This window comes from Cutaneotrichosporon oleaginosum (genome assembly GCF_008065305.1).
Source record: "Cutaneotrichosporon oleaginosum strain ATCC 20508 chromosome Unknown ATCC20508_contig01, whole genome shotgun sequence".
Taxonomy (NCBI): domain Eukaryota; kingdom Fungi; phylum Basidiomycota; class Tremellomycetes; order Trichosporonales; family Trichosporonaceae; genus Cutaneotrichosporon; species Cutaneotrichosporon oleaginosum.
The window spans coordinates 3,756,769-3,782,343 of record NW_027072170.1 but is presented as its reverse complement, the minus strand read 5'-3'; the positions used below and the strand labels follow the sequence as shown (position 1 = coordinate 3,782,343).

The window sequence follows — 25,575 nt, the reverse complement described above, 5'->3', positions numbered from 1 at the left end:
AACGTCAGCCACAGCCCGGCCCGACAATCACAGCGCCCTGCGGAACAGCCCCGCAACGCATCCCCGTGGCGCGGACAGCGCGCAGCGGAGCACACCGAAAGCCACCATTGGCGGGCCTCCGTCATGTCGGAGTCCACGCGGGGGCTCCCAAGCAACGCTGGCGGGGCCGCCGGCGCCGCTGCCATTAGCGGAACACGGCCGAGTTTGTCATGCCGAGATGCCGGGCCGGCCGGCCCTGAAAGTCACCACTGTCTCACCAGCCCCACCTTGATGAGCAATCCTGCTCTTCCGTGTTGCTGGCCCGCACACCGGCCATCATGTGGCCCAGCGGAATGGGGCTTGATGCTCGATCTCGGTTGCCAACTCTTCAACGCCAACGATGAGCGGGCATCCACCAGGTCGCATCGAGACCGACTCTGCACCGCCGCCAACACCGACGCCGTACGCGATGGAGAAGAAGAGCGCGCACACGTCGCTGAGCACGCTCGTCTCCAACCTCCCGGACGGGTGCCACTTCGGCCTGCTTCCCAAAGCCTCGAGCCGGGACGGCGACGGCGACGACTATGAAGACGCACAGCGCGTCATCTGGGTCGAGTTCCCGCCCAACTCACCCAACAACCCCTTCTACTTCCACCGCGCGCGCAAGGCGGGCATCACGTTCGTGGCGATATTCTTCACGCTCATGGCTGGTGAGTTGGGCCGGCTCACAGGGGCGCCACAGCGCTGACACCAGCTTACTCGTCCTCGGCATTCCCGATCTCGGCACCAAGTATGCAAGCCGAGCTGGGAACGAGCGAGCAGAACATCTCGGCTGGCGTCGCGCTGTATGCGTTCGGATTCGGGCTGTTCCCGCTCTTCCTTGCGCCCATCAGCGAGGAGTTCGGGCGCAAGTGGACGTACATCTTCAGCGTGTTCTGCTTTTGCATCTTTCACCTGATGGGGGCTTTGTGAGTATCCTCCGCGCCGTTGTCGACCGGCGTTGCTGGCTCCGCGGCCTCGCGCCGACTTCGCTCGACGTGTGTGCTGCGCTAACTCCAGGGGCAAGAACACCGCCACTGTCCTCATCGGCCGCTTCCTCCTCGGCGGGGCAGGGAGCATGGGCGCAACCCTCGTCGGGGGCACGATCAGCGACATATTCATCCCGTCGCAGCGCGGCGTGCCCATGGCCATGTTCAGCTTCTGCGCCGTGTTCGGCACCGGCTTGGGCGCGAACACAATGGTGTTCGCTGAAATCCACCTCGGCTGGCGTTGGGTATGGTGGATCCAGATGATCGTCATCGGCTCCCTCTTCCCCCTCATGTTTCTGTTCATGAAGGAGACGCGCGCGTCCGTGCTCCTTACGCGGCGCGCGCGCGCCTTGCGCGCCGAGCGCGGCCTGCAAGACGGCGCGCCGTACATGTCGCGCGCCGAGACGGAGAAGGAGGCATTCTTTACGGCGATGCTGCACTCGTGCTCGCGCCCGCTCGTCTTCCTGGCGCGCGAGCCCACCGTCATGTTCTTCAGTGCGTGGATCGCGCTCGGGTGGGGCGTGTTCTACACCCAGATCGCCGGCATCCCCTACATCTACCGCAACGTGTACGACTTTGGCCCCGTCGCCGTCGGCATGGTGTACTGGGCCATCTGCCTCGGCGCGATCCTCGGCATGGTGATGAACATGTGGACGGAGAAGATGTACCGGCGGCACGCGGCGCAGCGGGGCGTCGAGGCGCGCCTGTACGGCGCCATGGTCGGCGGCGTGCTCTTCGCCGCGGGCTGCTTCATCTGCGGCTTCACATGCCTCCCCTCGGTGCACTGGATCGCGCCGTGCATCGGCGTCGTCCTCATCCTCACCGCGGTCATGGGCATCTACATCACGGCGTTCACGTACCTCGCCGAATGCTACGGCATCTACGCGAGCTCGGCGATCGCCGCACAGAGCTTCTGCCGCAACATGAGCGGCGGCGCGTTCAGCTTCATCACAAAACCCATGTTCGCAAAGCTCACGGTGCGCTGGTCGCTCGTGCTCTGCGGCGGGCTGGCTGCGCTCCTCGCTCTCGTCCCGTTCGTCGCGTTCGTCTGGGGACCCGCGATCCGCGCGCGCTCGCCCTACTCCCGCCAACTTATGGCTATGGAGCGCGAGCGGCAGGCCAACGAGAAGGCCGAGCGGGAAGCGAGGGGAATGGACACTGCCGGCGTGGAAGACCCGGAAGGCGACGCGAACGAGGAGACAATCGAGCGTGCCACGAGTCGGCAGTCACACCACTCGCACCGGTCACACCGCTCGTTCCGCAGTCATCGGTCGGTCCGGGAAGAACAAGAGAAGGTCTAGAAGTAGGGTCAGAAGTTATAGAGTGTCACTTGTACTGGTATCACATGCATGGGTAACGAGCGTGAATCTATGCAGCTTTGCCTTCGCGCGCGCGCCGCTTGGCTGCCTCCGCCGCCGAGACCTTTGCGAAGAAGGCCGCGATGCCGGCCACACCGAGGAGGAGGAGGAGCGCGGGGGCGCGTACAGCCCACTCGCGTGGCGGGAAGAGGTCGTGGAGTGTCGAGCGGGGGTCGACGAATGGCTGGGGTTAGTGGGTTGGCTGTTGGGGCGGGAGGGACAAGAAGGCGAGGGGAGTGCAGCTGCGAAGACGAGTGAGGACGATGGGCATGCAAGATGCAGCAGCACTTGCTCAGTTCAATCCCCAGCACTCCGCGACGGGGCGCGCCTCTCACACCACCGCGTAACGCCCAACACGTCCACCTGACACACTCACGAGAAGCAGTGCCCATGTAGTGTAGTACACGAACACGACGGCCGCAACGAGCAGCATCGCCGAGCCGAGCGCCTTGTCTGATGTCGCCTGGGTTAGCGCTGCCGTGCTGCCAACGCACCATTATGGAGGATGTATGTCGTCTGCGAGTGTGATTGTCGTGGACGTCGATGGAGGTCGATGTGGAGGGCGACGCGATCTTATCCGCCCCCCACTTTAGAGGTGACTGACCCCAGCGCACGCGGTAATGAGCAAGCCAACGACCTTGGCATCCACACACGCCCAGTCTATATCTGCATGCTATGATGTCTATTAATGCTATGCGCGGTGCGTCTGAGATAAGACGCGCCCGCCTGGCGCAGGTGCAGGTACTGGGTTGGACGGAGGCCCGCGCCGGATGCTCGAGTCCGCCCATTTCCCGACCGCTGTCCTCCAACCGCTCGCCAGAGTCTCCCAGTCTCACCTCAGCCCAGTCCGCCCAGGCTATGCAAGCACCTCGCGCGCCTTGGCCTTGTCTCTCCTGGCCGCGACCTTGCGGAACAGCCACACCAAATTCTCGTACACCACGAACGTCGTGCACGTCCCGGGGAGGATACGCAGCGCGTTCGTCCCCAGCCCCTTGTAAAAGCCGAGGAGGCGCTCGCCGCGCCACGTCTGCCGGATGACCTGCGGGATCGTGAGGCCCTGCGCGCCGTTCTGCCGTCAGCGTAGCCATGCCTACACCCACTTGTATGCGCGCGCGCACGACTTGGTACGGGTACGTGAGTGCGATCGCGACAAACTTGGACGCGCCGGACGCGAGGATGTATTCCGTGTTTGTGAGTTTCTCGTCATCGATGCGCCACTCGCGGCCGGCGCGCACGAAGCGGCGGTGTTTCGCGTCGATGCGGCGCCGCTTCAGGTCTTCGTACGTCGCGAACTGGATCGAGCCGTTCGAGACGCCCACAAGCGCGAGCAGCGAGCCGCGGTACAGCCCGCGCCAGCCCTCGGCTGTGTAGATCCTGCTCAGCGTGTCTGGCGTCAGCGAGGAGGGGAGGGGGGGGGGGGGGCGTACTGATCAGCCCGGAGTAGGCGCGCGGGTCGTGCGACGGCGTCGCGAAGATGCGGGTCTTGGCGACCCAGATGGGGTTCGTGAGCATCGCCGTGATGGCGCTCGCTTCGGCCGCAGCCAGCAGGTGCTGCCCCGCACTCGTGCGGTACGTCGGGTCGCCGCCCTGCATCTGCTTCTTGATCATGTTGTAGCTGGGGTCAGCGGTCACCCGGTCGTCTGGCAAGCTCGCTCCTGTCCATTTGCGCCTCGCGAGCTTTGCTTCACTTTCGTGCCCACTTACAAGAGGAAATACAGGCCCCAGCTGCTCGCGCCGCCGACGAGGTTGGGTATCAGGCCGCGATAGAGGCCGCGCCAGCCGTCTGCGCGCACCGCGTCCGCGAGCGCGTCGTAGACGCCACGCCCAAGCCGGGCTTTTGGCGCGTTGGCATCCGCGAGCTGAAACCGGACCTTTACGAGGTCGAGCGGGTGCATTACCAGCGTGGCGACGGTGCCAGCGCCAAAGCCGGCGATGGCATGGTCCTGGTGTGAGCATGTGGGGCAACGGCAAGCCAAGAGTTTGAGCTCCACGGGCAGCGGGGACTCGGGGATGAAAGGTCGGGACGCCAGTAGAGCTGCATGACAACTCACAACGGACACCTCGCCGAAGAGCGAGGGCTGCGCGGACGGCTGGAGGTGTGGCCGTTCGGGGATAGTCTCGCTTGTTGTTTGGGGAGTGGAGGAGTTGGGGGTCGACATGGCGTCCGAGGATATGCAGTGGGCGTAGGGGCACGGCGCTGCGTTGCGCCGGCCGTTGTTAGACAGGAGGTGGGAGAGTGGCGATGGGCAGATGACGGAGGATGTTGATGTCGGAGAACCAAAAAGTTGGGTTTGATTGGTGACGAGTGCGGATCGCCGAACGGCGGCGGCGGATCGGCTAAGTCCCGCATCTCCGCCCTCCGTCATCGCACATGACCCTCAAGTGACGCCAACATCGGAGCGCATACAGCACACTATAGAGCCTATGCATGCCGAGTCTACGTTCTAACGTGATATCATGCATTGCATTGCCGCGTCCTGTCAGGTTCCACTTATGGCGGCATCATGCAGGCGCGAGGGTGGGCTACTTGCCCATTGTCGCCTCGCGATCCATCACGCGCTGGTCGAGCTTGACCAAGATGACAGTCCGTTGGGGGAACTGGTCGGTGGCAACGGTGTGGGCAGTAACGCGCGCAGGCTAGTGTGAGCTGCGCCTGCGGGAGGAAGGGCAATGCCAGACTTACCACATCGAGTCCATCTAGTACGCCCTCGACGATACCGGCTGTGAAAGCCTCGCAGCTTAGCCCGCCCATGTCCTTTGGCACCGAGATGTGCTGTGTCAAGGGCGGCTGGTTCATTGTGATCATGTCTGATGTCAATTGGACTCCGGACTCTGATGGAGAGAAACATACACTCGTCTTCGCCCTCGACGCTGCGCTCAAGACCGTCGGCTGTCCTTCCAAAGCAGTACCGATAAACCTGGGTGTGGACAAACTGGAGAATTGGGATGAGACGGTGTTCTCGGCGTGGATCCTGTCATCAGCTAGTTCTTCCACCCACCCGATAGCTGCACACACCTTCATGTTGTTGCCCTGCGCCTGCCGCAACAACAGAAGAGCAAGAATGCGTTGCCCAGCTTCATATCCTAGAGCTGAGAGTCTGCGATCAGCGAGTCCGGATTGGGTCAAGCTCACCGCTTCTCGAGGTCGTTGACGCTGTCGACTCGGGATTGAGAGTACGAGATGATCTCTGCGAGCATGAACGCCCATGCTGCAAGCGATACCTCTGAAGCGCGTGTGCGGTTGAGGGGACGATCGAGGATGTTGGCGCTGGCGATGGGGGGGAGGGAGGGGTGAGGGGAGTGCCTCGAGGTGGATGCGAGACGCTGTTGAGCGGCGATGGTTGAGGAGGATGTGTTTGCCGAGTAGGACGAGTAGAGAGATGCGCTTGCAGGAGTTGCGGGACCTGCAGACATGGTGAAAGAGGAGGGAGGGAAGGGTGACGACTGGAGCTGACTGGAGCTGACTGGAGCTTGATGGATGTTGACGCGACTGATGCTCACTGCCATGGTGACGGGAGACGGAGGGAGACGGAGATGGGGGGTGATCTCCGTTGATGGTGTGGTGACCGCGTGGCGTCCACGCCAGTCCCACGTGAAACCAACGTGCATCGGGGGTGGCCGATAGCGAGATTTGATTCCGGGTGAACGAACGCAGGGCCAAGCCCTTTGAAAGTGATCACGCAAGACGTTTTGGACATCCAAGTCGGCATGACCTTCCCTCGGCCACTCACATCCATGGTTGGCCCGACGTCGGTACCGCCGTAGTCCTATGCATCCCCCCCTCCCTCCCTCTCCTCTTCATCCTCTCTACTCCTCCTCCTCCTCCTCCTCCTCATCTCCTTCCACAATGCATTCAAACGGCTCCTCCTCCTCCTCCTCCTCGTCGTTCACAACAACATCACCTGGTGAGCTCTCTCTCTCTCTCTTCCTGACAACATCTGACCCACCCAGGAACAACCTCCTCTTTCACCAATCCATTCTCCGCCCTTATCGACCAGTCCGTTGCAACTCTCCCACAGTTCACCTTCGAGTCAGGCGTCACTCTCAAAGATGTCCCCGTAGCCTACAAGACTTGGGGCCGTCTGAACGCCCGCGCAGACAACTGTCTTGTCATTTGTCACGCTCTCACAGGCAGCGCCGACGTTGAGGACTGGTAAGCAACCGAAAACCCCGATGGCGTGCTCACCCCTCCACAGGTGGGGCCCACTTCTTGGCCCGAACCGTGCTTTCGACCCAACCCGTTTCTTCATCTTCTGCGGCAATGTCATCGGCTCTCCTTACGGTACAGTGTCCAGCGTCACTGCAAACCCCGCAAACGGCAAGCCATACGGCCCAGAGATGCCTGGTAGTAGCATCAAGGATGACGTCCGGTGAGTAGCTGTGCTGCTGCACAGGTGGTGACGAACATCTGTTCGGCTACCCAAGCCAAAACACCACCTCCCTGAACCACAACATTTCTGCCTGATATCTCAATCTAACATTAGGTTGCACTTCACCGTCCTCCAGCAGCTTGGCGTCAAGTCGATTGCGGCTGTCGTTGGCGGCTCGATGGGTGGCATGACCTGCCTTGAATGGCCCCTCAACACGCCTCCTGGCTTTGTCCGCGCCATCGTTCCTCTTGCAACCTCGGCTCGTCACTCGGCATGGTGCATCTCGTGGGGTGAGGCGCAGCGCCAGAGCATCTATTCCGACCCCGACTACCTCGACGGTTACTACTATGACACACCCCACGGCATCGACATGCATGCGCAGCCCAGCCGAGGGTTGGCGGCCGCACGCATGGCTGCGCTCCTGACATACCGCTCGCGCGACAGCTTTGAATCGCGATTTGGACGTAAGACGGGTGAAGGGAGGAAGAACAAGCAGGCGGCAGGTGTGCGGGTCATGGGTGGGACTGAGACGACCAACCCACTCGACCCGAGCGAGATCGACATCCGGTCCCCGCACTGGAAGCAGCACAACGACGGGCATCGGTCATGGGCCAACTCGTCTCGCCAGGGCTCGCGCGCGCCTTCCCCACCCAGCCCGCACGCATCGAAGCGAAACAGTGTTGACGCGCCCAACGGCTCAAACATTGACATTGGGATCCCTAGCGGAATTGGCGCCGGAGTTCGTCAGCCAAAGGTTTTCAACGCCCAGTCCTACCTCCGCTACCAGGGCGACAAGTTTACCTCTCGTTTCGACGCCAACTGCTACATCCACATTACCCGCAAGCTTGACCAACACGACCTGAGCCACCCCTCAGTGTTCCCGGGGAGTGTGAGCCACAGTTTGCCCACCGTGACGGCGGAGGACGACAGTGAGCTGGAGAGCGCTCTGCACCACGCGCTCTCGCTCGAGCCGCCCGCCCTAATCATTGGCATTGAGAGCGACGGCCTTTTCCAGCCATCTGAGCAGCGCGAACTCGCCGCCCACATCCCGGACGCAGAGCTTGTCATAATCCCCTCGCCTGACGGACACGATGGCTTCCTCCTCGAGTTCGAAGCGATCAACGGCTGGGTCGACGGGTGGATGCGGCGCAAGCTGCCCGAGTTCTTTGGGGAGCGCGTCATCCCGCTCGAGGAGTACGAGGCGGGCGAGCAGGACGGGTTCGCCGTCAAGAAGGAGAGTGTGTTTGGCGAGGCAGAGGCCGACGTCACGCGATGGTAGACAGAGACAGAGGTGGAGGAGGCGGAGTCGGTCCAAGCTGGTATAGTACGCCAGCAGATCGGATTATGTGTCCGGTCCAACATCGGGTTTTCTTGCATAGTTAGCATTGCCGGTCCAACATCGGCTCAATCAGTAAAGCAAAGCATAAGTGTACAATTGTACGTAGCAATAGCATGTTATTGGATAGCGGGGCAGTGAGAGCATCACAGGTCGAGATGAGTGGAGCGTGACATTTATTTGGAAGATTGCAAGACCCCAAGGCATGTTGGATCTCGGAATTTGTTAAAGTCACAGCCAACATGCCAGCGACGTCGCCTGCGGTGTCGCATCTTTCATTCTCTACCGAACGACCAGTGCTGGAGCTAACCATGCCTGCCATCCGACAGGCCGGAGTCATGCTCGGAGCCGATGCGCATCAATACATACAAGTCAGATCTATCTCAGTCTCTAGCAGCGGTGCGCAAGCACGGCATGGGTTGCAGCATCGCGAGGGCGCAGGTGCAGATGGCGCCGCAGACTACCTACTCCCAAGCCGTCTTCGCACGCTGCCGCTTAGCCTACAGTCAGCACTGAACTCCTGCATCTCCCCTCAAGTGTCCCAAGGCATCCAGCCTCGCGCCCACACGCACCTTGCGGTCTTCGATCTGCTTGACCTTGACAGCCATCTGCTCGATGCGGTCGAGCGCCTTCTCCTTGGCCGTCTCGCTCGTCTTCTTCTTCTTGCCGCGCTTGGACTTCTTCGACACCTCGATCTTGCCGCCCGGCGTAATCATCGTCGCTGGCAACCGTTTATTCTTCGCCAGCTTGGCCGCGGACACCTGGCTCTCCTGCCCGCGGTGCGTCTGCGCCGTCGCCTTGCGCTGCGCCAGCTCGCTGATCTGCGCCTGCACGTCCAGTACTGTTTCTGCGGGTGCTGCTTGGTCTGGCGTCAGAATTCCGCGTGTTATCCCGCCCGCGCCCGCGTCTCATCACCCTCGTACTCACTCGACATGGCTGGTGTTGTGAACTCGAATTGGTGCCAGTGAGTTGAGTTGGGTGGCCAAAATCAACTCCCAACATCTCAGGCACGCCGGAGATCCGCGACCTCCGCTCGCCTACTTTGCCGACATGACCTGCAGCTGACCTCCGTCGTTCCCACTCCGTCGCTCCGTCTCCGTCGCCGCAATGAGCGCCCCCCGCGGCCCAGCCCTCTGGCTCCGCCGCGCCCGCGAGCTCGTCTCCGACCTGCATGCCCACGCGACCGCCACGCCCACACACACCCCCGCCTTCCGACCACCCGACTGGCTCCGCCCGCCATGGGACCCGCCGCCGCCCGCCCCCGCGACGCCGGGGCCCAGCACGCCGACGAACGCCGAGCGCTGGCGCAGCGCCTACCGCGTCCCCGCGCCGCCGGCGCACCGCCTCCCGCCCTCCCCGCACACCCCGCCGCCGTACCCCAGCGCATGCGACGAGCCGAGCTGCCGCACCCCCGCAGCGGCCGTCGCGCCGGGAGAGGCGGGCGAAGAGGAAGCTGGTGCGCAAATGCGCAGCGTGCTCCGCTCCGTCGCGCAGGTGAGTCTCCGTCGGCTCTCCCCTCGGCGCTGCCTTGCGACCCCCTCGCCTCCCGCTACCCGCCTCCCTCGCCCATCGCTAACCCCAGCCCGTCGTCGTCGCGGTCGCGCGCACCGCCAACGAAACAACACCATACCACGGCGCAACACTAACCTCCTTCGCCTCACTCACGCTCGAACCACACCCGCTCGTCGCCTTCTCCCTGCGCCTGCCATCGCGCATGGCCGACTGCCTGCGGCCCCCGCCCTCGGCGCCGCGGACGAGCGGCGCGCCCGTCCCCGCACACCTCTGCGCGCCGCGCGCCGCACCGACGCGCCTGACGATCTCGCTGTTGGCCGGCGACAACCAAGCTGTCGCGGACGAACTCGCGACGCCCGGCGTCGATCACTCCGCCATCTTCCGCAGCGACGAGTGGGACGCGCGCGATCCCCCCGCACTTAAGAGCGCCGTCGGGTGTCTCGAGTGCCAGGTGGTGCATAATCTGCCGTTGCGCGACGTCGGGGGGGAGACGAGCAGCGATAAAGAGGGCAGCGAGCTCTTTATTTGTCGCGTGCTCAAGGCGGAGCGGGGAGGGGGGAGTGACAGCCTCGTCCATTTCCAGCGCGACTACTTCTCGGTGCGCAAGTGAGGAGCTCTAGGAAGTAACAAACGCCGTGTTGATGTATCATATGACATTAGGTACACTGACGCAGGCTATACAATGGGGGGCATGGGCTACTTCGGGCGGCGCTCGATAGCCTGCAGGCGGATTTTCTTGTCGTACTGCTCGCGATTGTTCCTGCCGTCAGCTCGCTCCATGGCAGTGCGTACTTGTACATCGTGTACGCGTCAATCTGGGCCGGGTCGCCAATGTTGGCGTGTTCAAGCAAGTCTTGAATTCCGAGGACGATCTGGGTGAGTGGACGGCCACACGCGCGCCTGCTTACCTGCTTGATGCTGATGGCGGGCTTCCACGACTTCTCCTCGTCCAAAATCGACAGACAAATCGTCCCGCTGGGATAGACGTTGGGGTGGAACAAGGGAGGGGTGAACTTGCCTGTCGTCAGCGGCACGCCTCCTCGCAGCCTTCTGCAAGACGCACACTTTGGAGGCTTTGTAGGGTAGTCTGCAGTTAGATCCGTCGTGTTCTCAGTGCTCAGCTCACCATCGGGGAAAGTCATGGTTACGACATACAGGCCGCCCGCCCAGTCCGTCTGAAGTCAGCGTGCGCCGGGGTCACGCGCTCACGCCTTCTTTGCCGGGGATTCCGACGTCCCAGACCATCATGTTGAGGGTACCGTCCTCCTTTTTCTGTGGGCGCGCATAGAAACCCTGTCGTCAGTGAGTCGGTCGTTGGCGGAGGCGCACGAATGGGTGGTCCTTGCGCCACTGTTTGCGCTCCTCTGTGAGGCGCGCCGTCGCGAGGGATGACTGGGGTTAGCGATGCCCGCTGTAAGGGCGCTAACCATTATTGGGATCCGGAGAGGGGGGAGAAGGGGGAGAGGGCGAAAGAGGAGAAAGAGATGGAGATGCTGAGAATGCGTTGCAACAAGTCGGAGATGAGGGCTTGCACAGAGAGTTCTGTTGATGATTCAATCAAGATGAGGGCGGAAGCATTACCTAACTCCACGCTATTCCCGCGTGTTGGTGGAGACCCCGCATCCGGCTGTACGGTGGAGATACCTCGGAAGCGGGGATGGGCTGCCTGGCATTGTACTCGTGACGACTGCATCGCCTGCAACAACCTTATACTTTCTCCATCTCTCTCATGCGCGCATGATTGCGCTCCACACTCCTTCCATGCTCCTATTCACGCTCCTTTGTGCTCTCGTGGCGTCCACTGCCGCTACTGCCGCTGCCGCTCCGCCCGAGGCCAGCGACGTCCTCGAGGGCAAGCCCGAGGGGTACTGCAGCGTGAGAGACCAGCCCTGGGACCAACTAATCTCAGCCCTCGGGCCCCATCGAGGCGACCAACTGCGCGTACGAGACAATCGAGGGGCTCAACACCGAGCTCTTCCCCGCCGTGCATGACCTCGTCTCCCACCCCTTCTTCAAGTACTACAAGATCGACCTGTATCGCGAGTGCCCGTTCTGGAAGGATGACAGCGGAATGTGCATGAACCGCGCGTGTGCAGTGCAGGAGGCCGACGAGGCCGACATACCGGAGAAGTGGCGCGCTCGCGCACTCTCCGAGGTGCACCTCCCGGACGCGCAGGAGGCTGAGGGCATGTCGGGTTGCTACTTCCGCAACGACGACTTCTGCGCGACTGACGACGATGCCAGTCCAGGTGAGCAATGGGTGCGGAATTTCGGCGCTGACCCCAGGCGGCCAGTATGTGGATCTCACCCTCAACCCCGAGCGATACACGGGATATGCGGGCGGCAGCGCCCACGATATTTGGAAGGCCATTTATCAGGAGAACTGCTTCGGGCTGAGCGAGGCCAGCATTGCCGACGCCAAGGCCGGGCGAGGGCGCAGCGTTGCGCCTCCCACTTTTGGAATGGGTCCCATGGGCGGCGATATGCAGCGCGCAGGACTTGCGCCCGCCGAGACGTGCGAGGAGAAGAAGCTCTACTATCGCGTCATCTCAGGTAAGCCATCTTTCGGCGATTATGGGCCCACCTGACACGATACAGGCCTACACGCGTCGATCGCTACGAGCATCTGCGCAAACTGGCTCGACCGCGAGACGGGCACCTGGTATCCAAACCTCGACTGCTTCATCTGGCGCCTTGCCAAATTCCCCGAACGCCTCGGCAACGTATACTTCAACGCAGTCCTGCTGTTGCGCGCCGTTGCCCGCGCAGCGCCATACTTCCACGCGTACGATATCGCCATCACTCCTCCATCCCTGCGGTTGAAGGAGCACACGGCCCGCGAAGTCGTAGACGACGCGACACGCGCATCCTTCGAGAAGGTGTTGGCATTGGCAGAGCGCGCCGACATAGCCTCCAGCTTTGAGGAGCGCGCCTTCTTTACCGACCCCGACGCGCCAGTCGTCATGGACCAGTTCAAGAGCCACTTCCGCAACGTCTCCCGTATCATGGACTGCGTCGGGTGCGACAAGTGCAGGATGTGGGGCAAGCTGCAGGTATCGGGGTTCGGCACTGCACTGAAGATCCTGTTCGCACTGGACGAGAAGGACTTGAAGTACGCCCGCCGCAATACGAAGCTGACAGCAGTCCCAAGACCAACCCGGACCTCCTGCGGCGTACCGAGGTCGTTGCGCTCTTTAACACGCTTCACCGCGTCGCTGAGACGCTGCACTCGGTCGCGAGCTTCCGGGAAATGTGGGCTGAACGGATGGCGCAGGAAGCCGAGATCGCGGCCGAGAAGGCCAAGCCGGCCGGCGACGACGTGGCGACGACATCCCACTCGTGGCTGGGCTCGGGGCCGGGCGCGCTCGCCACGTCCGTCCTTGCCATTCTCGAGGCGGTCCGGCGCAACTGCCGCGGATGCGTGCGCGCCGTCGCGCGCTGGCTGGCGGGCACGCGCAAGACCGAGCTGTAGTACTATCATTCATCATGTTGCACTTTGTTTTAGTATGGCGATCGAGGGGATGCGGATATACCCAGGGGTAGTTCCGAGACTTGTGGAGACGAGTCAGGATGGGAAAGCGGTTGCGGGAGTGCCTGCCCCACCACCCTTCACGCTCTTCCGCCCGCTGTCGCGAGGGGGCAGATCGATCCGCTGCAGTGATTCCAAAGCATGTATTACCCGAGACCAGCGTACGCTGTGTTGGATGGAGACACTTCCTAGTATTGAGCACCGCGATCGTCTTTTGATGGTCCGACGGTGTATTTGAATCGAGGGTGTATGGGGCTGTGCGGCTTACATATGCTTAGGCAGAAAAGAGTTGACGATATGACAATAGATTGTGACTTGTCATCAGCTCAATGTCCCAGTCAATCACAACCGTCGAGACGCGGCGTCAACCAGCGTGTGGCGCTCCCCAAGAAGGCGCTGGAAGCCTGTATCGCCGCCCTGCTATGTACCAGCAGCGCAAGTCCTGCCATGGCGCTCCGATACATCAATGTGAAGTTGTGGTTGACGTGGGTTAACGAAGTGACATACTGGTGAGTTTGTGCTGTTAACAATTGAGACGTTCTTTGGACCACTCAATCGACGCGCTTGTCGCCTTGTTAGTGCAGGGTCAGTCGTGAATTGTAGCTACACTTGCTGCACCACTGTGTGATGTGTGAGCTGGAGGCCACTTTGCGGTCACATGGGCGCACTCTTCTCGACTCTATAGGTACAAAGAGCTGATGCTTTTGCCACTCTCTCCCACATCTTCCTCGTCTCGTTTTATTTCAAACTTGCATCTTTCTCATACCTCTCTCATCCTCTCATACCTCTTCAATCTCTTCCGTCACATTTCTGATACCTCTCGCACCTCCCTCCCGTCTTTCGCATCCCCCTCACCTGCGCACCGCACTCCGACGTCCTGTCGTCTTTTCAGCTCCTGTCCAGTTCTCTCAGAGTCTGGATCTCCTCCCCGTCCCCCTTCCCCTGCACCCGTCCGCCGTTAATCTCAAAGCCTGGCGCTCCCTCTTTCCCTCTCCTGCCCAACAACGCTCGGCAGAATCCACCTCCCGCGATGCCGTGCGAAAGCTGGGCCTACCACGACCGCACGTGCCTCGACATCTGCCCCTTCTGCGAGAGCTGCATCAAAGACTGCCGCTGCTCCCACTGCGGGAGCTGCGTCACCTATTGCCCTTGCCACGATGACCCCGATGATACCGGATGGCTCTGCAGCGACCGCGAATGCGCCATCGGCCGCGACAACCGCCGCGTCCGCGTTCATCCCTGCGAGCTGTGCGACCGCATCCACTGTGTACCTTGCAAGTGCGGTATCTGGTGCAGTTTCGTCTGTGCGTGTCCGCACTGTTCGGATTGTCTCTATTCCTGCGATTGCCACGAGATGAAAGACGGCCGCAAGCTGTGCAGTGAACAGTCCTGCCCCGTCGGAGGAGTCACACTCGACAAATGTTTGGCGTGCGCGACGCATCGACGTCGATGTCCTGCGCGTGAGTGCAAGCGGTGCGACTTTCCGTGCGCGTGCACGACCTGCGACAAGTGCAAATACTCGGCCTGCGAGTACAAACATTACCATCCGGGCCGTAACGAGACCCACATCATGTGTAATGACCACTCGTGTCGGAAACGCTACCGTCTCTGGAGTGCGACTGGCTGAGTCAGGTGCGCACCTTCCGCATCAACGTTCTGCGTCTTCGACGATCGAGACCCCCAGCGCGTCGACCGCTATATCAGCCTTCCTAAACCCAATTGCTTCCCAATCCCAGCGTTCAGTGATAGACAACCGTGTAGTATTCGCTAGAAATCGGGTCACTAAAAGTGTTAGGCGTCACGTCACATAGAATGTAGTAACGCGGAGTAGATGCGTGTTAGAGACTTGAAGTTTCCTTGATATCGTGAAGAGTGCGAGCCAAGGACCGCAGAGTAGAATCGCGGCGTCGAGAGGGTGTTTCGTGGCATCTCCCGCGAGACATCGCCCTCAAGGACTGCATAGGGCTTGAGGTCAGATGTGGGAGCACTTGGTCTCACCAAAGCAACGTTTGTGTTGTCCTTGCAGACAGTACTGCCAGCCGCCAGTTGCTCGCTTGAGCCACCTTTTGCTCCGAAATTGGTTTGCGTTAAAATTAGCATGGCGCGGGGCGCAACGCAGTGCGGCACTCGCCCTTTTATGCAGAATAGAGCTCAGTAAACTGTCAGTAAATTTGGAAGCGCGTGTATGGGGTTAGCCTCGGTCTCCCAGTCCCAAGTATCTACTGTAGACTACTGTAGACCGTCTCACGATCCGAGCGTTTCGGCCGGACTGTCATCGTCCGCGGCGAGATCTATCCGTGCCGTGTCAGCTGATCAGTCCCCGCACAGACATTGCCTGCTTCTGCCCACCTCGACCCCGGCACATCTGAAGTTGGCGTTGACAGCCCGATCGGAGCGAAGAACCACGAATCTTCGCCTCGGGCAACCTCGCTCGTCACGGTTCTCTCGGGCGGCCTGTGCGTGTCGGCGGATCTCGCCCGTGATCCCTGACGACAAGCACGAGCATATAAGAGCGCGTCGGCGCAAGGAATCACTCCATGAACATCACCATGATCGCCACTGTGGGTCGCAGCGGTACGTGGCTCACCCAGACTACTCTCGTCAACTTCCAGGACTGCGGCTCGTGCTCGTGCGGCTCGGGATGCGGGTGCAAGTACGTTGTGGGCGGCGGCGCTGACGCAGGCCTGGAGAGTGCAAATGCTAAGCCGCGGCGATAAGCAACCGTGCGTGGAAGAGGACAGGCGATGGATACGAGATCGGTGGAGGTCAAGGAAGAATTTATGCGAGTGCTTCTGAACCGAAATCTGTTGCTTTTGCTTCGTTTCCGTCGCTCGGCACCGTGAGCTCTTGTCATGTTTGGGGAAAGCGCTTACCGTCCCGTGGCCCGTGATCGCTGTCCTGAGAATGTTATAAGTGCTGATTCCGCCTCTCGGCCCAACACAACCCACTTTGTCCCACTTCAACGCCCTCACTGCATCCCCCACGCCGCGGTCGATCCATAAACCCACAGAAATGACCTCCAACGTATGCACCTCGCCGACACCATCTTACCCAGACCACCCTTGTCAACGAGCACTGCGGCGCGAACACGTGCAACTGCGGACCGAACTGCGCTTGCAAGTAAGTCCTCCGCAACCACGGCTAACAACTGCCCCAACTCGTGTGGGTGCTAGTCGATAGTCGGTCTGTCTCCCGCGATGACCAGCCCGTGGGAGTGACTGCGAGGAGAGTTAGAAAGCGTGAAGACTGCAGAATAGGGAGCGGCGTCAGAAAGTCAGTAGAAGATGAATGTTTCAGCCTGCCTGTCGGTACGAGGCTATAGAGAAGGAAACAGGTGGTCAGGTGGTCAGATGTTTCAGTCTCGACCTACTGCTTAGTTGCAGCTCGACTTCGCCCTCGACTCGCCCGTCGATACTATCACAGTCTTCCTCGTGTCGGCGTCGTGGCTTTGTGAGTGTCCAATACCAATTTTAGGGACACGTATGCACACCGGTGGCGACAGGTCATTACTTACCTTGAACGAGGATGCTGGTAAATCTTACTAGTGTACAAACAGGGCGCCGGGCATCAAGGCAATCTACAGAGAGCTGGTTCGTGTCAGTTGCATTTCCCGAGTTGTGCCACACACCAACTAGCGTACGTAATGTCACGCCAGGCCTTACGTAACCTTTCCAACCTCCACCTTGCACCGCTCGATGGCTCTCGCAGCATGGACCCTGAGCCCACTCTCCGCCATCGTCATCATCCACCCGCTCTTCCTCATCATCGCTCTCTCTCCATCCTCGCCGTTCACGACTCTCTCCTATCTCTTTCTCATCTAGGCTTTGTTATCTCCCACTTACCCCCCAGCTCTTCTCAGCACCGCCACGACCAGTCCGGACACGTCAACGACCTCAACCTCACGAACAGTCTCCTCTCCTCCTCCCCCCCATCTCCGAGACCCAACCATGTTCTCCGGACCAACTAATCCCTACGACGAACTCGTCAGTGAGTAGCCGTTCGCAATGGCCGCATAGACCCCAGGCGCAGGCAACGTGTTCAGCTGTACAGTCTGGTCCGCGCGCCATCCATCACGCCGCCCCCCGCCCCCTCCCGCGTTCGCCGCTGACAAACTAGATAAGGCAACCGACGAGAACCTCGCATCCGAAGACTGGGATGTCAATCTTCAAATCTGCGACAAGGTCACCGCCGAGGGTGCGCCGGGGTAAGTTGGCTTTGGCTTCTGTCGCCCAAGAGTTGGAGCTGACACGTCTCTTTCTGCTCGCCTGTCCGATACCCCTATGCCGCCGCCGCCTTCCTTATTCAGCGCCCGAAACGCAGTCGCCGCACTTGTCAAGCGCCTCGCACACCGCAATCCCAATGTGCAGATTTACGCACTCGAGCTCGCGAATACACTCGCACAGAACTGCCAGCGGCCGCTGCACCAGGAGCTGGCCGGCAAGCAGTGGACGACTGCCTTGGAGCGGATCCTGAACGACCGCGTGAGCTGTCAGGACAAGACATGATGTTCTGACAACAGGCCACTGTTAAGCCCGTCCAGACCAAGGTACTCAAGTATGTGAAGGAGTGGACACAGCAGTTTGAGGGCACAGGCGACTCGCAGCTCGGTCTAATGTCTGAGCTGTACGATAAGCTCCGGGCGAAGAGTAGGTCGACACTGTGCGACCTCATGCTAACTTAGACTATAACTTTGACGAGGTCGACGAGGCAGTGGTCAGCCCGGAGGAAGCGAGACGCCGCGCCGAGGAAGACGAGCTGGCCCGCGTGCTCGAGCTTTCCAAGCAGGACAAGGGCGGACGGGGCTCAACTGGGTACGCCAATCAGGGAGGATCGAGTGGAGCTGGTTCGTCGAGCGCCGGTCCCGCCGCCGCGGTCGCATCTGCTGCTGTTGCTGTGGGCGCTGCATCGCATGCGTCTGGCCCGTCGCGCCCACCTGCAGCCCAACACAGCCAGTATAACGGCCCCTCCGCACACGACTACGAATTGATGAATCCCCCGCCCCAGGAGGCCCCGGCTTACCAGGCGCCATCTATCGGGTCCTATGCCCAGCAGGGGTACCACGCCCCGGCCCCGGCCCCCCCTCCCGATGCCCCGCTCGACATCAACAAGGCAACGCGCGTACGTGCGCTGTACACCTTCCAGTCTGAGACCGTCGGGGAGCTGTCATTTGAGCGCGGTGACATGATCAAGGTGCTCGACCGCAATTTCCAGGAGTGGTGGCGTGGTGCGTGCAACGGCAAGATCGGCATCTTCCCCGTCATATACGTGGAGCCGCTGCCAGAGCCGACTGCCAGAGAGTTGCAGGAGGAGGCGCAGGAGGAGGCGCGCGTTTTCGCTTCGCTTGGCCTCGTGGACCAGCTGCTCCAGACGCTCAAAAGTATCGACCCTTCCAGTGGCGACCGCCTCGACGACAAGCCCGAGATCGAGGAAATGTACCAGGCCAGCGTCGCGTTGCAGGGTCAAATCAACGCGCTCATCAAGAAGTACTCCGACCAGAAGGCTGAGCTCGAGCACATGAACGCCAATTTCCTGCGCGCGATGCAGCAGTACGAAGAGCTCAAGGGAGGGGGTGAGTCACCTCTTAGAGATGTTGTCGCAACACGCCACTGACGCCAGCCCACCCTCCGCCGCAGCCCTACCCACCCCAGCCATATGGCCCGCCGGCGCCGGAACCCCCGCAGAGCTTTAGTACCCCCCCTCAGCCGTATGGGTACCAATACCCGCAGGACTCGCCTGCCCCTGCTCCACACGGCCAGCAGTATACACACGACGCACCTTCAGCGGCGCACTACCCGACTGAGTCGCCTGCCGCGATGCCGCAGGCGCAGCCTGCGTACCCGCAGCCGCAGCCGCATCAGCAGCCGGGTCAGCCGCCGCAGGGCATGTACTACCAGAACCCACACAGCTCTACCAGTATCAACCACCCGCCAGCTGGATACGCGCCTGGGTCGCCGCAGCGGCATGGATCCACGGGCGCGCCTGCGGACCCGAACCAGGCCGCATGGGACGCATACTACCGCCAGCAAGGACAGGCGCCCCCGCAAGGCGCTCCTCCTCCCGGCGCGCCTTCTGGAGCCCCAGGTGCGGCACCATACCAGCAGCAGCAGCAGCAGCAGCAGCAGCAGTACTATGGGCAGCCACCTGTGGACGCTGTGACTGGGCAGATGGGTCGGATGAGCGTTGGCTAGAATGTGAATGAATGTATGTGACGGCGGCGGGGAGAGAGAGAGTGGAGCAGTTGAGTCGTGCAGCAGCCGCGGAAGAGGCGGAAGAGAGGAGGATGGCGAGGAGATATCATTTCGGGACTATTTGGCCGATCCCATCTTTGTTTTTCACCCTTCGGGGCCTCCACCCCGCTGCCTCCGCCCTGGACCTCCCTTGCCTCCGACGCCCAACTCCATCACTCGGCGACGGCACTTGGCATCAACAACGCCCATTAACCCATCGCCTCACTGCATCCCCTCCTTGTCCCCTTCTCTCCTCTCTCGTCGACGCCCACGCTCAACCCCCCGTCTCTGGCGCCACCCGCCGGCGCACGCCACCATGAACCCCTCACAATCCCACATGAACCCGTACTACCTGACGACCGATGCGCTGAACTACGGCTTCAACGGCTACTCGAGCGGCAGCGGCACCTCGAGCCCGGCGGGCATCAACCCCGCGCTCGCGCAGCCGCCCAAGACGGCCGTGCCTGCGCCGGCACCCGCGCCGGCGCCAGCAGCGGCCCCCGCCGCGCCGCTCTCCGGCCCCCTCGTCTCGCCCCACCAGGACTTGAACGACTTCCTGGAGAGTTTCTGGACACGCCAGATGGACGGCGTCGAGGGCGAGACGCCAGACTTCAAGACGTACAACCTCCCGCTGGCGCGTATCAAGAAGGTCATGAAGAGCGACGAAGAGGTCAAGATGATCAGCGCGGAGGGTGGGTGCTGGCGGGGGTGGGTGCTGATCGTAGCTCCTATCATGTTCTCCAAGGCGTGCGAGAGTGAGTACCTGACGAGAGAGCGTTCGTCCAGTCCCCCGCTGGAGACACTTCGCGAGGATCCCCATCCCACTCAGCTCACCCCCAGTCTTCATCTCCGAGCTCACGTGCCGCGCCTGGCTCGTCGCCGAGGGCCACAAGCGCCGCACCCTCCAGAAGTCGGACGTGGCGTCCGCCATTGCCTTTTCTGACGTCTTCGACTTCTTGATTGACATTGTGCCGCGCGACGACGGGACCGAGCACACGGTGCCGGCCGCCGCGCCGAGCAACAACGCCGAGCCTGAGCCGCCGGCAGCAGGCCACGATGCAGAGTGGCCCCGCCACGAGGACGAGCATGAGGGCGACGCTCTCTACTCCGAGTATGTCCAGGGTGAGGGCGAGGGCTTCGCATAGACAGCAACAGTGTATACCCCAGTAGTGTAGATGTAACATGCGTGATACCGGAATACTGTCGGACCATGATAACGGACATACAAACCCTTCCATGGCCACGTCCGCTGTTTACAACTCGCCGGTTAAAGGCCCGCCCGCCGCACGCTCCAGGTCGGTTCGGATACGCTTGCTCTGGGCATCGCGTCTTGCCGCACGACGCTCCGCAGGCGTCCGATTGTCTTCTTCGGTGTTGCGCCGTCGTGAGGGACCCGGCTCGTCTTCTTCTGACTCGTCGTCGCTCTCGCCCAGAAACCTGGCATCAGCGAGCCCACTCGTCCGAGCAGACGTACAGTTTTTCGATGAAGGCGGCTGCCGCCATCTCTGAGAACTCGGCCTCGCGCGACCCCCAGCGCCACTCGATTTCGTCGCCCGCCCCATCTCCGCCGGCGTGCTTGCGTTTTGTCTGCCGTCAGCTGTTGCCCCTCCAACGCTCACCTTCTCGAGGTAGTTTTGCTTTGCCAGCACATCCATGAACTGCTCAAGAGTAATTGTGCTGGCGTGGGAGTCGGAGCTCCTCCACGGTAGCACGGCGTGGCGCTCGAGGTTGAGACGGCGGAGGAAAGCATACAGCGCACCTAGGGTGAGTGTCTCCTTTGAGCGAGTACTCACGTTCTTCAATGACGCGCCCTTGGGCGAGGATCAGGCAGAGGATGACGGTCCGGATACCGAGCAGCGCGACGTGCCCGGCGGGTGTGGGGTCAGCCTTGTCCCATCGCAGCAGGGCGCCGGAGTCAGCCTCGCCGTCAGCCACTAGATCGGCGTTGCCGCGATCCTCCTCGAAGTACGGCAACGGAGTGGGACGGTTCATCTCCGCAATCAGCGCGGGAGGCAGTACCGAGCGGAGAATGTATGTGCGGGTCGTGGGACCTGCCGTCAGTACTGCAGACTATGAAGCATGCCTTTCCTCTCACGCCGGGGCTGCGTGCTCTCCTCGGTCCCCTCTTCTTCCTCCTCTTCCTCGTCCTCCCGCCGCCGCCTCCTCCGCTGCGTCTGCGTCTGTGCCTGAGTTTGAGCCTGAGCCTGGGTCTGCGCTTGGGTGGCCTGCGTGAACTCGTCGCCGCGCTGCCGCGCGCGCAGCTCGTGGAGGTGCAACCCGAAGGTGTTCTGCAAGATCATCTGTGCCCTTTGCAGCACTACGGGAAAGTGGCGTGCCGAGTTAGGCAGGACTGCTGTCAGCTCCGCGCTCCAGGGACCCTAGGCCGGACGCACCGAGCTTGGTGATGACATCTCGGCGGAGCGGTTGGCGGCGGTGCTCGTGAAACAGCGCTAGTCGCACGAGGTGCGCGGCTGCGGTCTCCAAGTCCTGTAGTTAGATGGAGCCAAGAGCGCAGGTCACGCACCTGGACGGACATGCCGCCGGCGCCGTCGTCGGCGGGGTCATCGCGCTGAGGTTGGCGGCGGGGTGGCATGGCTGGCGGATAAGGCGACGAGCGAGTGTGAAGGGGAGAATGAGTGTGTAGTTCAGGCGGTTGAGAGAGTCACGATGTTGTTGAGAGTGATGATGTTGCTCTGGGACGGCTGAGTGGATCGAGCAGGGCCAAGGAAGGTGCAATCACAACGAAGTCGCGTCGCGTCCAGTCGGCGGATCACCTCCACGTGGGGCAGACCTCCACCCGTGTGCAGTTCAACGACGTCTTCATCAACTTGGACGAATTTTGGCCTCGACTTCATCCAAAGCTCAGCCGCTACACCGCACACTCTCTCTCGCCATGGCATCCCTCTCTCCCGCCGAGAAAGACTACATCGTCTCCGGCCTGCTCTCCGACCCGCCTCTGCGCGCGGACGGCCGCGCCCTGCTCTCCCCCCGCCCAATCCACACCGAGTACGGCGTCATGCCCGCCGCGAACGGGAGCGCGCGCGTGCGCGTCGGCGGCACGGAGGCCGTCGCGGGCGTGAAGCTCGACGTGACGGAGGTCCCGAAGGGGAGCTACGACGCCGGGGGCGAGTGGCGCGCGAAAGTCGAGGTCGACATGTAAGGCAGCGCGCGGGTCAGCTGACGGCAGCACGCCACAAGCCTTGCCCGCGGCAGACAGCAAGACATTGCAGACGCTGTCGGCGTCGTATGCCGCCCTGCTGGCGGAGCACTTTGTGCCTTCGCTCCCGCCGCTCAAGATCACTGAGACGCGCGCATTCGTCCCCTCCCTCCATGTTGCGTTGCTTTCGTGCGATGGCGCCGTTGCGGCCGCGCTCGCGCTCGCGGCGCGCGCCGCACTCGCCGACCTCCAGGTGCCGAATACGCGGGTGGTGGGTATGGAGGAAGAGGCGGACGCAGAGACACAGGCCGACCTCGCCGGCATCAAGGGCGCTATTGCGGCGGGCCGCGCAGGGAAGGGCAAGGGCAAGGCGCGCGCGCGCGGCGGCGACGACTGGGATATCGATGGCGAGGCCGCGCCGCTCGAGGGCCGCGAGACCCTGCCCGTGCTCGTTACGCTGAATGTCGCCGGCGACAGGGAGTTCGTGGACGCGACGCTGCGCGAAGAAGCTGCTTGTCCTGCGCGCGTGCATGTCTTTGTTCGGCCAGGGGGGCGGACAGCGGGGGTTCGGATGGAAGGCGACGGCAGCCTTGCGACGGAGCGCATTCGCCCCATGTTGGAGGTGCGACTCGACGCTAAACGCGACACTGACAGCAGGAAGCACGCCGGATTGGCCTCGAACTCGCAGCGGCGCTCAATGCCGACCTCCCATAGCTGTGTGCCGCATAGATGCATCCGTTTTTCTAGAATATGAGGTAATGGCTTCGTTGGGCTCTACATCGTGGCCCGGATCGTTTCATTTCGTGTCGTTGTGGGGCGTGGGCTGATAGCCGTTTGAATGCCGGATACTGATGCTGCTTTCCGCCTCTCCTCTGTCGGTTGTCTGTCTGTTCTATGCCTCGCCTTTGGCGCTTGTCTGCGTACCTGCTGTGCCCATCATATTATACAGCCCCTTCACTGTCACCAGCCTCGATCGGCTTGGCACAATTCTGCACCTCGCGCGCTGCTTCCATCATCCAAGCGTCAATGATTGTGCGAAGCATGCGTTCCCAACCATCTGCACGCTTCGCCACCACAAGGGGATCAAACTCGTTGACCTGTATACTGCGGCGGCGGCCGAGCGCTGCCTGTGCGGCGGCCTTGGGCGCAGTCGGTGGCGTTGGCATGGCGATGGGGATATTGAATCGCATGCGCACAGCACTGGGGTTAGCTACGACCCACAACAGCAGGCAATCCGCAGACTTACGCAGCCCAGCTAGTGAGGTTCTCGGCCCGGCGGAAGGTCCATTCGCCTTCTTCGGCGCCCAGCGTGTCGTGAAGGTCCTCGTCAGGGACAAAGCCCCATGGTCGTGTCGAAGTAAGAAGATATGCGTTGAAGGCGTGAGCGAGCAGGAAGCCGTCGCTGAGACGGTCTAGCAGCGCGTCACCCGGGGAGGGAAGGAGGGCGGCATGTTCGGGTGAAAGGTGCGCTTTGAGGAAGGCGTAAAGGCGATCTGCTGTCAGTTTTAGCTCTTGGGATCAGTGTCTCACCTATGCCTTCGAGCCCAGCCCACTCATCCGCTGGGCCAGCGGGTGCCTCGCGGAACAGACGTCCCACGACTTCGACCCAGCGGACGACGGCGTCGCGTGCTGCTCCACTCTCAGCCGCCCACTCCTCGTCTCCAACCGCGCGGTAGCCGTGTGCGTCCGCGACGATGCGCTCCTCCCATGGAGGGCGTGAGCTCGTCGCCTCGGCAATCCGCGCTGCCTCATTTATGTCGTATTCTTCGTCCTCGGACCACTCGTCGGCGCAGCTCGCTCCGCTCGTCGCCGAGGGGGACAGTTGGATGTGATCCTGCACCGGTGAGTCGGCCAGCTCGCCATTGACGACGAGCATGGGAAGGCTGTTGCGCAGTCGCTCCTCGAGAGTGCGGAGTTGGCCGAGTACGTCGAGCGCCGCGCGGCGCAGAGGGGCAGCGTGGTCAATTCCGAGGATCGGTGCTGAAACGGACCGCGGCGCAGCGCCCACGCCCGTCGGACGGGAAGGCACACTAAAGCTCGCGGGAGCGCGGGGCGTGCTGACGCGGCGGCCCGCGGAAGCCAGTGACAAGGCAAGAGTGCGCATGCGGCGCACCGCTGCAGCTGTGTCGACGAACACCTTCCGGAGATCGGAGGGCGCACCCTCTGCGGCCCAAGTGGCCGAGACATCGCGCGCAAGCATATTGGCCTCCTTGCGCGCATCGCTCGGTGCAATGCGGTTCAACGCGACGTTCTTCCATGGCTTTCTCTCGGTTCGCTCCGCTACACTGCCGAGGGGGGATGCGCGAATGCCTACGCCGACGCCGTCGCGATGGACCACGCCGCCGCCGGAGAAGTGGAGCTGGAGGTCACGGATTGAGGGGAGGGTGGCAACGCTGTCACGCTTGGCTGCGGAGCGGCTCACATGGCGATGGTACTTCCTGCGCAGAGTGTCTTTCAGAGGGGAAGGTTCATCGCCGTCGACACTTGATGGAAGGGTGTCAACTGTGGTGTGAGTGGTGTCGCTCGCGCAACCAGAGTCGCCGGTGCGCTGAATGACAAGCGGGGGTGGCGAGGGCTCGAGCGCGGTGGTCATGGTGTTGTCTAGAGCGGGTGATGGAATGAGATGGAGCTCTGGGCAAAGTTAGCTGGCGTTGTACGGGAAGGCCTCGCGCCTCAGGCGGGAGATGGAGGAGAGTTCGTACCTGTGACGAGTCAAGTTGAGAGGTTGGAGCAGAAGAAAGACGTGGACAGAGAGGAAGAGAGAGACAGAGAGAGCAGGGGCGATGAGGAGATAAAGACAGATGACACCGTGTTATAGCGACATGTGGAGATGGGGAGGAGGATGAATCGAGTTGAATCGAGGAGTGAGCGGAGAGAGAGAGATGAGAGAAATGAGGAGGCGAGTGGCGAAAGCGGGGGGTGGCGCGTGGGTGAGTGAGCCTTTTGCGTACCTTCCCGTTGTACCGTTGTTCAACCTTAGAGTATGCCTCACACCACCCTGTCCTCCTCCTCTTCCCGAGCCCCTCTCCATCGCAATCATGGCTGCATATCGTCCGGCTCATTGCTCTTACCCAGAATG

The 25,575-nt window shown here is 61.9% G+C and overlaps 13 protein-coding genes across 13 annotated transcripts; 8 read left to right on the top strand and 5 right to left on the bottom strand.

Moving 5' to 3' along the window:
• Nucleotides 1–448: 448 nt before the first annotated feature.
• Nucleotides 449–2,308, top strand: COLE_01535 (uncharacterized protein; the record flags this gene model as incomplete). The annotated part of the gene is made up of 3 exons (XM_018420474.1): nt 449–689; nt 734–947; nt 1,039–2,308. The coding sequence occupies 3 exons, from the start codon at nt 449–451 to the stop codon at nt 2,306–2,308; spliced, it is 1,725 nt and encodes a 574-aa protein (XP_018276956.1).
• Nucleotides 2,309–2,375: 67 nt separating this feature from the next.
• Nucleotides 2,376–2,798, bottom strand: COLE_01534 (uncharacterized protein; the record flags this gene model as incomplete). Its single annotated transcript, XM_018423875.2, has 2 exons — nt 2,376–2,549; nt 2,742–2,798. 2 exons carry the CDS (start codon nt 2,796–2,798, stop codon nt 2,376–2,378), a joined length of 231 nt encoding a protein of 76 aa, XP_018276957.1.
• A 423-nt stretch (nt 2,799–3,221) lies between these two features.
• COLE_01533 (uncharacterized protein) lies at nt 3,222–4,524 on the bottom strand (the record flags this gene model as incomplete). The annotated part of the gene is made up of 5 exons (XM_018423876.2): nt 3,222–3,434; nt 3,466–3,752; nt 3,793–3,980; nt 4,070–4,308; nt 4,417–4,524. The coding sequence occupies 5 exons, from the start codon at nt 4,522–4,524 to the stop codon at nt 3,222–3,224; spliced, it is 1,035 nt and encodes a 344-aa protein (XP_018276958.1).
• Nucleotides 4,525–4,888: 364 nt separating this feature from the next.
• COLE_01532 (uncharacterized protein) lies at nt 4,889–5,779 on the bottom strand (the record flags this gene model as incomplete). Its single annotated transcript, XM_018423877.2, has 5 exons — nt 4,889–5,002; nt 5,049–5,173; nt 5,217–5,337; nt 5,382–5,463; nt 5,499–5,779. 5 exons carry the CDS (start codon nt 5,777–5,779, stop codon nt 4,889–4,891), a joined length of 723 nt encoding a protein of 240 aa, XP_018276959.1.
• Nucleotides 5,780–6,212: 433 nt separating this feature from the next.
• COLE_01531 (uncharacterized protein) lies at nt 6,213–8,014 on the top strand (the record flags this gene model as incomplete). Its single annotated transcript, XM_018423878.2, has 4 exons — nt 6,213–6,270; nt 6,317–6,518; nt 6,562–6,735; nt 6,850–8,014. 4 exons carry the CDS (start codon nt 6,213–6,215, stop codon nt 8,012–8,014), a joined length of 1,599 nt encoding a protein of 532 aa, XP_018276960.1.
• Nucleotides 8,015–9,178: 1,164 nt separating this feature from the next.
• COLE_01530 (uncharacterized protein) lies at nt 9,179–10,193 on the top strand (the record flags this gene model as incomplete). The annotated part of the gene is made up of 2 exons (XM_018426875.2): nt 9,179–9,565; nt 9,654–10,193. The coding sequence occupies 2 exons, from the start codon at nt 9,179–9,181 to the stop codon at nt 10,191–10,193; spliced, it is 927 nt and encodes a 308-aa protein (XP_018276962.1).
• Nucleotides 10,194–11,320: 1,127 nt separating this feature from the next.
• COLE_01529 (uncharacterized protein) lies at nt 11,321–13,055 on the top strand (the record flags this gene model as incomplete). Its single annotated transcript, XM_018423879.2, has 5 exons — nt 11,321–11,458; nt 11,493–11,832; nt 11,870–12,136; nt 12,182–12,695; nt 12,728–13,055. 5 exons carry the CDS (start codon nt 11,321–11,323, stop codon nt 13,053–13,055), a joined length of 1,587 nt encoding a protein of 528 aa, XP_018276964.1.
• A 1,087-nt stretch (nt 13,056–14,142) lies between these two features.
• COLE_01528 (uncharacterized protein) lies at nt 14,143–14,739 on the top strand (the record flags this gene model as incomplete). The annotated part of the gene is made up of 1 exon (XM_018423880.2): nt 14,143–14,739. The coding sequence occupies one exon, from the start codon at nt 14,143–14,145 to the stop codon at nt 14,737–14,739; it is 597 nt and encodes a 198-aa protein (XP_018276965.1).
• A 2,320-nt stretch (nt 14,740–17,059) lies between these two features.
• COLE_01527 (uncharacterized protein) lies at nt 17,060–19,300 on the top strand (the record flags this gene model as incomplete). Its single annotated transcript, XM_018423881.2, has 6 exons — nt 17,060–17,099; nt 17,229–17,316; nt 17,419–17,593; nt 17,632–17,758; nt 17,794–18,681; nt 18,729–19,300. 6 exons carry the CDS (start codon nt 17,060–17,062, stop codon nt 19,298–19,300), a joined length of 1,890 nt encoding a protein of 629 aa, XP_018276966.1.
• A 355-nt stretch (nt 19,301–19,655) lies between these two features.
• Nucleotides 19,656–20,484, top strand: COLE_01526 (uncharacterized protein; the record flags this gene model as incomplete). Its single annotated transcript, XM_018423882.2, has 3 exons — nt 19,656–20,031; nt 20,065–20,094; nt 20,180–20,484. The coding sequence occupies 3 exons, from the start codon at nt 19,656–19,658 to the stop codon at nt 20,482–20,484; spliced, it is 711 nt and encodes a 236-aa protein (XP_018276967.1).
• Nucleotides 20,485–20,592: 108 nt separating this feature from the next.
• COLE_01525 (uncharacterized protein) lies at nt 20,593–21,932 on the bottom strand (the record flags this gene model as incomplete). The annotated part of the gene is made up of 7 exons (XM_018423883.2): nt 20,593–20,776; nt 20,814–20,926; nt 20,959–21,098; nt 21,133–21,390; nt 21,423–21,689; nt 21,733–21,826; nt 21,864–21,932. 7 exons carry the CDS (start codon nt 21,930–21,932, stop codon nt 20,593–20,595), a joined length of 1,125 nt encoding a protein of 374 aa, XP_018276968.1.
• Nucleotides 21,933–22,232: 300 nt separating this feature from the next.
• COLE_01524 (uncharacterized protein) lies at nt 22,233–23,210 on the top strand (the record flags this gene model as incomplete). Its single annotated transcript, XM_018423884.2, has 3 exons — nt 22,233–22,495; nt 22,527–23,118; nt 23,154–23,210. 3 exons carry the CDS (start codon nt 22,233–22,235, stop codon nt 23,208–23,210), a joined length of 912 nt encoding a protein of 303 aa, XP_018276969.1.
• A 227-nt stretch (nt 23,211–23,437) lies between these two features.
• Nucleotides 23,438–25,089, bottom strand: COLE_01523 (uncharacterized protein; the record flags this gene model as incomplete). The annotated part of the gene is made up of 3 exons (XM_018426876.2): nt 23,438–23,696; nt 23,743–23,989; nt 24,027–25,089. The coding sequence occupies 3 exons, from the start codon at nt 25,087–25,089 to the stop codon at nt 23,438–23,440; spliced, it is 1,569 nt and encodes a 522-aa protein (XP_018276970.1).
• Between the last annotated feature and the right edge of the window lie 486 nt (nt 25,090–25,575).